Source organism: Eucyclogobius newberryi, unplaced genomic scaffold (genome assembly GCF_026437365.1).
Source record: "Eucyclogobius newberryi isolate DKJ021-1_F unplaced genomic scaffold, fEucNew1.0.hap1 SCAF_7, whole genome shotgun sequence".
Taxonomy (NCBI): Eukaryota; Metazoa; Chordata; class Actinopteri; order Gobiiformes; family Gobiidae; genus Eucyclogobius; species Eucyclogobius newberryi.
In genome coordinates, this window is record NW_027316389.1 from 32317962 (window position 1) to 32332714 (window position 14753).

Sequence of the window (14753 nt, forward strand, 5' to 3'; positions counted from 1 at the left end):
AAATGATCTGAATGAGTCTGCTGAATATGAATGAACTTTTAGAAACAGAGGAGCACTTCCTAATGACAAGGTTGAAGGAGGAATTTGAGGGGGGACTGAAGAATTACAGGATTACTCAACATTACTAAACACTTCTTATGCTATGCTGTACGAAAAAACATTCAAAAAGTTGAGTGGTGTGGTCCTCTTTGATTTAAGTTATTTAACTTATATTTTGCTATTTCATGATTCTGATTTGATCTGCCGGTTTTATTGTTTTAGGACAAGTAAGATAACATTATGCACTTATTGAGTCACTCAATAAGTGCATAATGTTATAGAAACACGTTTTTTTCCCGATTTTTGTCGTTCAAGGTTCTTTTTGTAGATATTTCTCGGTTTGGTCGTTTTTTCAGCATTTGTCATAAAATTGGCAAATTTTCCTATAACTTTGAATAGTGGACTTTCAGTTGCACTCTAGCGAGGTTTGTCGTTTTCCAGGACAGGGTGTTATCGGATCTTTAAAGCTTTGTAGTAGTTTGTAAGTATTTTTTTTGGGACTTAATGTTTGTAGTGTTGTAGATATTTCTCGTACTTTTAGAATTCTAGTTATTCTAGTGCTTGTAGTAGTTGCAGTATTTGTAGTACTACGTACTACATTGTAGTCCTACGTTGTAGTACATTTTTGTACTTAGAATTTCAAGTAACCCTAGTATTTGTAGTCTATTCAGCAGTTTTAGTACTATGTTAGTACTATGTTAGTACTATGTTGTTGTTGTAGTAGTACTACGTAGTAGTATTACATTGCAGTACCTTGTAGTACTTTTAGAATTCTAGTAATTGCTGGACAAATCTAGAAGCTGGACAAAGTCATCAAGAAGTCCAGCTCCGTCCTGGGCTGTGCTCTGGACTCGGTGCAGGAGGTGGGGAACAGGAGGGTCCTGGCTAAATTCACATCTATGCTGGACCATGAGTGTCGCCCCCTGCAGGACACTCTGTCCGCTCTGGAGAGCAGCTTCAGTGAGAGACTGATCCACCCTCGCTGTGTGAAGGAGACGTTTCACAGGTCTTTCCTTCCTGCTGCTGTCAGACTTTACAACACTGTTAGCCCTGAACATGTGTCATTCAGCTTTTTATAATTTATGTGCAATACTGTTATACACATGTGCAATACTGTATCATCCCTGGTGCAATATTTTCTGTCTATAAAACAGCTGTAAATAAGAGTCTTATTTTTATTAAGAGTATTCCTTTTTTTAAGAGACTTGCTTTTGTAAGTTATCTGTTTTTTATTATCATACCTCTGTGCATAATTTGTGTTGCAACACTGGAATTTCCCTTTGTGGGATAAATAAAGGTTCTTATCTTATTGTAAGTTTCCAGGATTTTTCTTTCAAGTTTGTTGTTTTGAAGATATTTTTTGTACTTTTAGTTCAAGTGGTTCTAGTACTTTTAGTCTAGTATTCGTTTTGTAGCCTTGCAATATTTTGTAGTATATGCAGTATTTCAGACATTGTAGTACCACATTGTAGTACCTTTTTGTTATTTTAGAATTCTAGTAATCCTAGTACTTGCCGTGTACTATGTTGTAATTTGTTGTACTACATTGTAGTACTACATTGTAGTACTACATTGTAGTACGTTTTTGTATTTTTAGAATTCTAGTAATCCTAGTACCTGCAGTGTTTTCAGTATTTCCAGTCTTATGTTGTAGTACTATGTTGTAGTGCTTTGTTGTAGTAGTATTACGTTGTAGTACTTTGTTATAGTACTTGACATAGTACTAGTACTACGTTGTAGTACATTTTTGTATGTTCATAATTCTATTAATCCTAGTACCAAGCCCAAAAGATCCACGAAATGGTTAAGCTGCAATATAGACTTAGTGATTCCTGAAAGATGATTCATTCCTGTTGAATTTGGTTATCCGACATGACATTGGCATTACTATGTTGTAGTATTTCTTGTAGTACTATGCTGCTGTACTACATTGTAATACTCTTTTGTACTTTTAGAAGTTTTTGTACTTGTATTTTTCATTCTCAGATAATTTTCGATTTTTATGGATTCTTTACCCAAAATGTTAGACCTTCCGCAGTCACTCGCTATGGCTTGTTACCATTGTAGTTTCTAGTTATAACTTTGTTGTTTTTAGCTGTTTTGTGCTTGTGCAGCACTTTTGTTTTTGTGTTTGGTGAGATGTACTAAAAATAAAGTGGATTTGGAATTGTGAAATCTTTCTAAAATTGTTCAAATAATTACACCATCAACATCTCTCTTTCCTTACTTACTTTACTCTTCATACAATATAATGTGGCCACTAGTACTGTTTTAGTCTAGTTAAAGAACTTTTTGTGATGTGACAGACTTTGATTACCCTGATGAAATGATGATGTTGCAACATTTACGCTTAATTATTTTCATTTAGTTTGTACTGTTTGTGTTGCCTTACATAGAATTTCCTTTGATTTGGACATTGATCTGACCAAAGTATCTAGTTCATGACTCCGTCTATAATAACAGATAATAAAATCACTTGTATCCCACCACTTCACTTCTATTCCCTGTTCTTTTCCCTTTTATAGATCCAAATGTGATTATGCTGCCCACTGGGATGGAGAAGGAGCCTGTAACGTAGCGGAGGGAGCAGGAGAAGGCGAGCACAGGGGAGGGCTGTGGGGACAGTAGGTCTAAACAGGTCATATCCTGGGAGCAAGATTCAATCAGGACAGGAAACATCCAGCAGACGGGCCAATAGCAGAGATACAAGGCCCATCAGAACGTGAGGGGGGTGTGGTTGTGTGTGTGATGACAATTAATCTGCTGCCCTTACCTTGACCTATTTATTTGATCCACAGTGAATCATCCCTTATAGAAAGACATGCAGGAAATACAGCCGTGTCCGCCACATCTGATCATAACTCTCACACATGCTGTTGCCGCGCCACTGTGAGAGAGTCATGAAAAATGGTACATAAACCTGAAAATGAAAAGGGCTGATGCAAGAAGACAAAAATGATGGGTTTTGAGTCTTTTCTACAGCAGCGAGTCGCTGACACAAAGCAGAGACAACTTTCCACAACAAACTTTTGCGCACATTTCCATCTGCTCTTCCTCATCCACAGGCCTGCTGCTCAAAGCTTTCAAAAGCGCACCTTTAAACAGTTATTAAGAAATGAGACGTCATATTGTTACTTACTAAAGAGTTCATATTAGATTATTAAATTAGATAAAACGTTTTTCTTGCTTTGAAACAGCGGTTCCATTAAGACAATGATGTGTATTTTGTAGATAAAGCTCCTGGTTTAGTTTTAGGATGGACTGCTGAATGAATGATGTTTGAGCCTGACCGTAATAAACACTGTACCGACACCCAGATGGAAACAGCACATACTCATTATGTAGAAAACGGCTGGGGTCAGAATCAATGTTCTTGGCCATAGTGTTGTTATAATATGAGGGAGCCATGATCTCTGAGCACATCTGAATCCAGTGTCCAGTCCAGATTGTGCAGTGACCACTAGAGAGAGTGAAAGCAGAAGAGAGTGTTTTATTTACCATGACCAACTGAACTCTGTTGATGAGGAAAGATGCAAACCAGTGAATCCAATCTGGATTATCTCTTTGATGGAGCAGTTTGGAGATTAAAATGAAGGTTGTCTTATGGGCAGATGAAAAGTCCAGGAAGAGAGCTCTTGCACATGCTCTTGTCGTGCAGCTTATCCAGATTTTTGGTGACAGTGTGACTATGTGAGGTTGAGGCTGTGGGTCTGAAGTCCTTATTTTCTTTTGCACATTAGATTTTGGGAAGGGGTTTGATGTGTGGTATATAATTATAAGTTTAAGGGAAGTTAAGATTTAAAGTTCATAATAATTCAATAATTCCCAGGTCTGTGATTAAATATTAGATCAACATGAGTCATATATTATTCACTCATTGTTTTGTTAAATTATGACACAAAATGTAAAGTGCGCTTACATTTTCACACACAGTACATCAAAACTGGGACTAAACCAGGACAACAAGACCAAACCAAGTGGAATAGTCAAAGTGTGGGCATAAATCATCAGCTTCAACATTGTTTCTGTTGGGAAACTTCTTTTGAAAATGGTACACATAAGTGTTGTCTGATTAAAGTTTTGTCACATGTAGAAAAGATACAACTCTAGAACTCAAACCAAATTAAATCATCACATTTTAAAAGGCACCTTAAATGCGTCAACTATGAAATGATTGAATGATGAAGACAATAAAGACCACATGTTTTAAGTAAAGTCCCCATCTTGGACAAAAGCTTGTTGACATTCTGCTCAGGGACAGTTCTCAGCTGCTCCTCCTCGTCACTATTTGTTTCTAATCTGTTTTATGGGGCCACGGCGCCACTCTAATATCCGGCAATATCCTGTGCATCCTGTCTTCACCTGGGAGTAAACAAAGAGCTGGTGCTGCTTGTTTAATCTGTCCTCACAACACAGGAAGAGCCTGTGACTGAGACCTTTACTGCTCACAGGGGAATTTGTCTTGTACTGAGCATGAAACAGAGAATAGCACAGCAAAAAGAGGTCACACTCTGAGTAGACTTGAGGTCAACTGAATAACTGTAAACAACAAGGGTGTGTTAGTTTCAGTGTATTGAAACAATATGTACAATTTAAATTTTTAATTGTATAAACGTGATCTGTGTCCCCAGATACAATTATTCTTAATTACAAAAGCATTGGACAAGTTATTTATGTTACAATTTGGTGCTTTGATTCTTAAGAACCAATCAGAAAAAGCAGAATGAGCCTCACAAGAGCCTGTCATTAGTGTTTTCAGTTTCAAGATATTTCATCCAAAAGCCAGTCTCAATCTGAAGTTCTAGTCTGAGAACGCTGATTCTACTTTGAGCTGAGTAAGCCCTGCCCACTGGGCAGGACCTCCTGATGATAGCCTGTCCTTTTTATCTATTTGTTTGCACTGTTTTAAGTTTCCCCTGAAACTAATCTTCTTTAATCCCCTAAAAGCTCTGTAATGGGCCATAGTCATCATATTGTTGGCTGGCTACAACTCCCTTATCACTGAGTATCTGAATAGCATCTGACTGGTCAAGGCTGATCCCACCCATGACTTCAAAATGCTGCTGTATATTACAGGTAAATTGAACCTTAAACCAAGACGAAATGCCGTCTCTGTCCCTTATGTCTCTGGACTGTCTGAAAAACGGATTTTTAGCCAGCACAAAATTTCTGTTTATTTTAAACCAGGCAACACTTTAAGACAAACTGGTTCACCCTAAGGACAAGATGCCCACACAATGTAGTGTATTCTACCCAATGCAGTGAAGAAAGTTGTAAAGAGCGTTACATAGGTGAGACTAAACAGCTTTCTCAGCACAGAAGGCATGCTAATTCAGGATTACAGAGCGCTGTGCATCTTCATCTTAAAGATACAAAACACTCTTTTGAAGACAGTGAGGTGAAGATTCTAACCAAGAGAAGAGATGGTTTGAAAGAGGAGTTAAAGAGGCAATTTTTGTAAAAAATAAAAAATAAGATAAAAAGAAGAGAGAGAATCCCTCTTTATAGAAATTGAGCCCTGGCCATTCAGATGTTAATCTGGTACTATGATTTCTTCTACTATTCATATCTATTCATTACAGGGCTGTTAGGGAAACAGAGCAGAACAAAGATTAGGTTCAGGAAAAACTTCAAACACTGCAAACAAATACATAAACAGAACAGGCTACAATCGGGAGGTTCAGCCTGGAGTGTTTGGTTTACTCAGCGCAGAGTAGGACAAATGTCAGCGTTCTTAGACTCGATCCACAGATTGAGAATGTCTTTTGGAGAGTCAAAACCTATTTTTCTACAATGGAACACTCCTGGATGAATGAGGGATTACACCGACTCTTACTATGGGCATTATTAAGCAGAGCAACATACAACAGTCCCAGAAGACAGAAGACAGTAGATTCTGAGGGAAAGAGAGAGAAACTTTAAGAGTGCAGTACGGTATATCAGGGAGGAGTTTATGTATTTTACTCCAAAAATGCCATATTTTATATGAAAACATTAAATAAAGACAATGTTATTACATTTATGTGAGTAAACTACAGAACATGTTTTAAAGTGATGTATCTAAATTTCAGATTTTTACCCACTTCCCCTGCAGTATCTCGTCAAATGTATGAATGTAGTGTGTAGTGTATTGGTGGCAGGGGTGGGTAAAATGGACATACATGAATATCACATATTTTATCTTTCATCACAAATGTTCATAAATATTCCTATAAATGGGATTATACCTAAAAAAGAGGCCCAGAACTCATGTAAGATGATAAATGTGTTTAGACTCTGACCTGCCTCTGGTCCAGCCTCTCGATGGTGGCGTTTGCTCCATAGGCCTGACACGACTCCACAGTGTAGTCCGAGCTCAGGCCCAGTACGGAGCAGGACTCTCCACATGAACCGTCCGCCACCACAATGACCCTCGGCCAATCTGCTGCGGGCAGGCGACGCATGTACTCCTCACAGAACTGCAGGAACACAACCAGAACATCACATCATGTCCTCCTCACAGAACTGCAGGAACACAACCAGAGCATCACATCATGTCCTCCTCACAGAACTGCAGGAACACAACCTGAACATCACATCATGTCCTCCTCACAGAACTGCAGGAACACAACCAGAACATCACATCATGTCCTCCTCACAGAACTGCAGGAACACAACCAGAACATCACATCATGTACTCCTCACAGAACTGCAGGAACACAACCAGAACATCACATCATGTCCTCCTCACAGAACTGCAGGAACACAACCAGAACATCACATCATGTCCTCCTCACAGAACTGCAGGAACACAACCAGAACATCACATCATGTCCTCCTCACAGAACTGCAGGAACACAACCAGAACATCACATCATGTCCTCCTCACAGAACTGCAGGAACACAACCAGAATATCACATCATGTCCTCCTCACAGAACTGCAGGAGCACAACCAGCACATCACATCATGTCCTCCTCACAGAACTGCAGGAACACAACCAGAACATCACATCATGTCCTCCTCACAGAACTGCAGGAACACAACCAGAACATCACATCATGTCCTCCTCACAGAACTGCAGGAACACAACCAGAGCATCACATCATGTACTCCTCACAGAACTGCAGGAACACAACCAGAACATCACATCATGTCCTCCTCACAGAACTGCAGGAACACAACCAGAGCATCACATCATGTCCTCCTCACAGAACTGCAGGAACACAACCAGAGCATCACATCATGTCCTCCTCACAGAACTGCAGGAACACAACCAGAACATCACATCATGTCCTCCTCACAGAACTGCAGGAACACAACCAGAGCATCACATCATGTCCTCCTCACAGAACTGCAGGAACACAACCAGAGCATCACATCATGTCCTCCTCACAGAACTGCAGGAACACAACCTGAACATCACATAATGTCCTCCTCACAGAACTGCAGGAACACAACCAGAACATCACATCATGTCCTCCTCACAGAACTGCAGGAACACAACCAGAACATCACATCATGTCCTCCTCACAGAACTGCAGGAACACAACCAGAGCATCACATCATGTCCTCCTCACAGAACTGCAGGAACACAACCAGAACATCACATCATGTCCTCCTCACAGAACTGCAGGAACACAACCAGAACATCACATCATGTCCTCCTCACAGAACTGCAGGAACACAACCAGAACATCACATCATGTCCTCCTCACAGAACTGCAGGAACACAACCAGACCATCACATCATGTCCTCCTCACAGAACTGCAGGAACACAACCAGAACATCACATCATGTCCTCCTCACAGAACTGCAGGAACACAACCAGAACATCACATCATGTCCTCCTCACAGAACTGCAGGAACACAACCAGAACATCACATCATGTCCTCCTCACAGAACTGCAGGAACACAACCAGAACATCACATCATGTCCTCCTCACAGAACTGCAGGAACACAACCAGAGCATCACATCATGTCCTCCTCACAGAACTGCAGGAACACAACCTGAACATCACATCATGTCCTCCTCACAGAACTGCAGGAACACAACCAGAGCATCACATCATGTACTCCTCACAGAACTGCAGGAACACAACCAGAACATCACATCATGTCCTCCTCACAGAACTGCAGGAACACAACCTGAACATCACATCATGTACTCCTCACAGAACTGCAGGAACACAACCAGAGCATCACATCATGTCCTCCTCACAGAACTGCAGGAACACAACCAGAACATCACATCATGTCCTCCTCACAGAACTGCAGGAACACAACCAGAACATCACATCATGTCCTCCTCACAGAACTGCAGGAACACAACCAGAGCATCACATCATGTCCTCCTCACAGAACTGCAGGAACACAACCAGAACATCACATCATGTCCTCCTCACAGAACTGCAGGAACACAACCAGAACATCACATCATGTCCTCCTCACAGAACTGCAGGAACACAACCAGAACATCACATCATGTCCTCCTCACAGAACTGCAGGAACACAACCAGAACATCACATCATGTCCTCCTCACAGAACTGCAGGAACACAACCAGAGCATCACATCATGTCCTCCTCACAGAACTGCAGGAACACAACCAGAACATCACATCATGTCCTCCTCACAGAACTGCAGGAACACAACCAGAACATCACATCATGTCCTCCTCACAGAACTGCAGGAACACAACCAGAACATCACATCATGTCCTCCTCACAGAACTGCAGGAACACAACCAGAGCATCACATCATGTCCTCCTCACAGAACTGCAGGAGCACAACCAGCACATCACATCATGTACTCCTCACAGAACTGCAGGAACACAACCAGAACATCACATCATGTCCTCCTCACAGAACTGCAGGAACACAACCAGAACATCACATCATGTCCTCCTCACAGAACTGCAGGAACACAACCAGAACATCACATCATGTCCTCCTCACAGAACTGCAGGAACACAACCAGAACATCACATCATGTCCTCCTCACAGAACTGCAGGAACACAACCAGAACATCACATCATGTCCTCCTCACAGAACTGCAGGAACACAACCAGAACATCACATCATGTCCTCCTCACAGAACTGCAGGAACACAACCAGAGCATCACATCATGTCCTCCTCACAGAACTGCAGGAACACAACCAGAGCATCACATCATGTCCTCCTCACAGAACTGCAGGAACACAACCAGAACATCACATCATGTCCTCCTCACAGAACTGCAGGAACACAACCAGAGCATCACATCATGTACTCCTCACAGAACTGCAGGAACACAACCAGAGCATCACATCATGTACTCCTCACAGAACTGCAGGAACACAACCAGAGCATCACATCATGTCCTCCTAAAGACATTCCCTGAGCTTCGATAAGTCGACTAAAAGGGGCAGGGCCTGGAACTGACAAAAGACACGCAAAACAAAGCTAAAACTCATAAAACAATTCACTCACTGCTAACTCATTCTGCCTCTTAGGATTGAAACAAGTCAAATAATTCAGTGATCAAATAATCATTATCTGGACTATAAAGTACTGCAAAACATGCCATGTGCTGAGAAAAGAGGTTCTACGACTCACACAAAGCAAGAATTAACTCAAAAATACACAGAAAGTATGTATATGCAGTGTTTTTTTATCTAAAAAATGTATATATTGAGAGTGTGAATATACTAAATATATAACAGAATGTAATATTTACACCCAATATATGTGTTCTAAACAACTGATCAATTAATGCAAAAGGAAAGAAAATGGAAGTTTCTTCAGTTCCTCTGTCATGGATCAGGTAAGTCATTAGCTTAAACATGTGAAGGGAGGAGCTAACTAAACTGAAACTAACAAACCCTATATTTGTTTACAGTAAAGAGTATAGGTCCATCAAAATAATTATTGCTGGATTAATACATTTGAAAAATAACGATTAGTTGCGGCATGTCTTTTCCTTTCTGCTGTTATTTCTATTTCGATGACTTGAGACTTGGACCCGGGGCTGAAGACTTGATTCACATGTCTGTAAAATCATTTGTTGCCTGACTATGTAAACTTGTACATTTATTTTTATTCTAATCTCTTCATGAAATCCTGCGATATCACCCATATCGATATTGGGACAAATGTATGGCCCATCCCTACATCCAACACAGAATATGTAGAATGAAACTTGCACTGATGTTCTAACGTCCACAGGTTCAGTTGGATTTTGATGTTTTGACCTTTGGGGAGGAAGAGAAACCTGATCCCCGCTTGGTCACAGGGTCAGAGGGTCAGAGGGTCACAGGGTCACAGGGTCACAGGGTCACAGAAGAGTCAGCCTGGGGCCCCGTCTAAACACTTCTCATATCAGTTCAGAGAATTCACAATACACCTTCTTATCAGGAAACGTGGCCCCAGACTGTACACATTGGCTCAAATAATAGTTGGAATATGCAATAAATACTATCAATGGTACAGTGCAAGTCTAGATATTATTTTGAGTTTTGGTCAGTTTTAAGTGATTTAGTTGGTCCGAGCCTTGAACTATGGAGAAAATTGCAATATTATGCCAACTAAAAAAATAAAAAAAACTCCTTTGACATTTAGGTTGTAAGTCATTCAAACTTGTAAAGTCTCTTCTACGACTTGGAGGGTGAGTTATGGAGCCACGCTTTTGTTGTCTGACCCAGTTTATTCAAAGGTCTGATGTAATATGATTGTGAGGGATCACTTTGCACATTTACACCTGATCCATGTGGTCAGACAAAGGCCTGAGCGCTCTGTGTCCTGGCCCTGTCTGAAAGGAGAACACACACCTCAGAAGATAAAGGAGACGTACTGTGTAAAATGTTATATTGCAGAGGTTTGCCCTCACGATAAACACGAGGAACAGGAAGTCAATGGAACTGTTTCTCTGTTCATTATTTTGTATGTCCAACATTTTTTCACCAAGGGTCACACACCGATGGTCAAAGCAGTGAATAATTCAGATGGCAGGGTTTAGCAGAGGTTTTACGCCAACATGTTTGTTCTTGAGCTTATGATGGTTTGAGAATGTTTTTTAGAACGTGTTAAAAATAACTACCTTTTACTAAGTACTAAGCTTGAGGGTTGTGCCCATAGGCTTGATTGACAGGAAAGTAGTGTGAAAAAAACATGCCATACTATCAAATTTTCATTATATCTACCACCTAGACTAAGACTATTTTTAAGTTATTTATCTTGTTGTCATTGCATGCCTCTATTCTCCTGCTGTTCTTGAACTGAGCATTGCAACAGTGGAATTTCCCCATTCTTCATTTTTTTATCTTAGAGTCTCTTATCTTGAGTCAGTACACAGCATCAAAGCAATTTAAAGTGATCAAATGCAATTCCACCGGCTTTGTCTCCTCCTCTGTGTCCTTCTCTGCCCTTTTTTGCCAGTATCTGTTTTATGAGGCTCTGTGATGTATCGAGAGCAAAATTAATGGCTTGTTCATGTCACAACCTTTAGCCTGTCCGGCAGACAAATTGCACCAAAGAAGAGTCTCTCAGGCTGCAGTATTGCAAGGATTCTTTTTTAAAAACACCTAAATAACAACTTGCTTCCACAGACAGAAATACTAACTTCTTTGTGTTATTACTATGTTTTGCTGTGACTTGTCTGGTCAGACGATTTTAATAGATTTTGGTGCCGTCTTCCTACTTGAATCTGTAGGACAACAGCGCCATCTGCAGTCTGACTTCTTCTGAACGTATCCCAGGTGTGAGAGAGTTGATACGCCCCCTCGTTCTGATTCACAGTCAAGGTGGGCTTTGACACAACAGTACGCACTAGTAGTAATCATAATAGAATCAACCACTTTCAGGTCGGAAGGTGAATAGGTTTTACAAATGTATCATCTTAACAGTGAATGTAACTGATCTTGTGGTGTTGTCAAGTTACTAACATTTCAAACACTGTGGAAAGAATTTGAAAGAAGTCTGTCTGGCCGCAGTGGTCTGGAGCAGTTTTATGGTAATAGTATCAGAAGTGTTCTTGCACAGGACATGACCCATGACAGAACCCACATGAATCTGCACTGCATCCATTAAATATACCACGCAGTTTACCAGGAGTGGTGTAACAGGCAGATTGCAACTAAGCCACACTAATGTGTTCCAAACGCTTTTGCATTAGGTGTACACCTGAGGAGAGCTTTCCTGACTTACTGACTGTGATCCTCTTCTCAAACTGCCCTGACACTGGATCTGCTGACCCTACACTGACCCTACACTGACCAGTCCTCCTGAGCAGCACTGAGATCTTTGTGAGCTTTTCTTTTATGGTTGTATTTCACTGCTTGTGTGCTTGAACTGCCTCGGGATAAATACATTCATTGACTGATTAATTGAACTCTATTTCAGAGTATTTTTTATGGTATTTAAGGCTACATTACTAATTTATGTAAAATAACTTTAGGGAAAATAGGCGTATGAATTGATTGTTTCATGTGCCTGTGAATAGCTGGAAAATGTCAACCGTGAGCAGATCATGTTATTAGAGATGGTTGACGACTGTACCTTTGTCCCCAGCTGCACCTTCACGTCCACTTTATGCTTCCTCTGCTCCAGAATACTCAGCAAATACTCCTGAAACACGCCTATCCGAGTGAAGAAGTGCTCGTCGTGCCAGCAGCCCTCCATGTTATCGAAGTCCACCCCGAGCCCGAGCAGGAACCTGACGCTGCGGGGGTCCAGCGCGATCTGCTGGGGCCGGCACAGCAGCGCGCTCCGGTACCGCTCATCCAGCACCGTCAGCTTCAGCACCTTCCCCGAGCGGACAGCGACAAGGGCGGCGGTGAGCCCCACGGGTCCGGAGCCCACGATGAGCACCGGGACCCGCGCTCTCCACTGCCTGACGCCGTCCAGTGCCACTTTGAGCAGCACGTACACGAGCACCGCCGCCAGCGTGCTCAGAGCCGTGTCCAGGGCAAGAGCGCGGTGTTTGTCCGAGTCCGAGTCCGCGCCGACGTCCAGCCCCGGGTTTGCGGCTTGTAGACCGTCCATGGTGACTCCAACATGTGTCCGAAATGCTGGGGAAAGCCGCGCGTCTTAGTTTGGCACCGTTAGACTTGGTAATGTTTACGCACGGGGAGAGGCATGGTTGGTGTGGTCGTCTCCGCCGCGTCCGCGCACTCACTTGGAGCGAATTGTCCAGTCTGAGGCGAGTGTCCACTGGGGGAGAGGGACTGGGGTGAGGGGAGAGGGACTGGGGTGAGGGGAGAGGGACTGGGGGGAGAGGGACTGGGGGGAGAGGGACTGGAGGGAGAGGGACTGGGGTGAGGGGAGAGGGACTGGGGTGGGCGTGGACCGAGCCAAGGCCCATTTTCTGGAGTTAAATCAGGCTTAGTTGTATATGAAGAAAATAAAACATCTGTAGTCCCTGTGAAAGATTAGGCTAAATGTTGAGAGAGCAAGTTTTACCAAGTGTATTATATTTTATTTTGTTTTTAAATATTGCTTTTATTATTACTATTGACCACATTTAGGTTTTAAATCATTCAAACGTGTTTATTATATATAGGCTGTATATATTCAAATGTTGTCATGTGTATGTAACGTGTTTGTCTCTATGGAAACTAGAGTGTTTCACAGTGGCCTATGGCATTAAACCTGTCTCCATGTTGTCAGACAGGTGACAAAACATATGCACCACATCAAAACCAAGTCTACATCAGGACTATACTGGGCTCAAACCAGGACCAAACCAGGTCAAGTGAGAACACTGCCTATAATTGTTCTTCACTGCTGTAACATTTGATATTTTTACATTAATCCATAACTACAAACATATCATGAGCGACTGAGAGACTTAGAAACTATTGATTTTGTTGTTCTAAAATAAGAGTTGTCAATTGTACCTCTGTATCCACTGAAGATCCTGCTTCCCATCTTCTCCCTCATCATCATGTGCTCAGGTTGCTACACCAGCACAACAGCTTCAAATTGCTTCAGTTGGTGTTGAGTTCAAATCATTTCATTTCAACCAAGAGAAATAAGCACATACGGAGGATTATGTGATGTGCTGTAAAGTTTATTGAGAGGATGGTGATTGGGAAGGGAAGAAGAGGGGGAGGCTGTGGAGGCGGATGGTTCTGCTGCTACACTGGAGATGATGTCAAAAGTCAAGGATTTATGGGTAATTTAATAATTTTTGGATCATTTTCCTCCTTGAATTCGCACTCCCTTTTTATGTGTTTTGAAGCTCCTCCTGTGACTGACTCCTCGTTCACAGTATGTCATTTAATCTTTGCACAGAGCGTTGATGTTTTTGTCCAGGTTTGTTCCCTCATCTTTTCAGCTAAAGAAAGCCGTTGCCATGCCGTTCACCATGGAGATGTGCGTCCGTACAGTGGGATTGAAATGAAAAGATGCGCCTGGATGTTGTCGGAACTAGAGTTGTGTAACCTTTTGAAAACAGTATTTAAAGGTGCACTGTGGGGCTTCTAGTTAGTAACATATTTTGCCGGATTTCACATTTTTCATTTTACATTAGTACTTAAGTAATATTTTGAAGTAACACCGGTGTATAATTTAGATTGTAGCAATAACATAAATAAAATCATACTGACTTAAAAACTGCTTTATTTGGTCTGGAAAAGTCTTCACTGCGCAGATGGTTCAGGTCTGTGTCATTGGAACTATAAAGCAGCCTTAAGGACTGATAACCCAGGTTCAGTTGTGTTCTTAGTACCTTTGTTAGACCTGTAAGAGTGCTT

At 41.7% G+C, this 14753-nt stretch overlaps 1 protein-coding gene across 1 annotated transcript in view; it reads right to left on the reverse strand.

Moving 5' to 3' along the window:
- The window catches only part of LOC140348935 (uncharacterized), a 30683-nt gene extending 17602 nt beyond the window's left edge, over positions 1-13081 (reverse strand). Inside the window, exons 1-2 of the mRNA XM_072435103.1 lie at positions 12556-13081; positions 6321-6497 (exon numbers count right to left, since the gene is read on the reverse strand). Of these exons, the coding sequence (XP_072291204.1) occupies positions 6321-6497; positions 12556-13041 (663 nt within the window). The 5' untranslated portion in view covers positions 13042-13081. The remainder of the gene's footprint in view (positions 1-6320; positions 6498-12555) is intronic.
- Positions 13082-14753: the final 1672 nt, after the last annotated feature.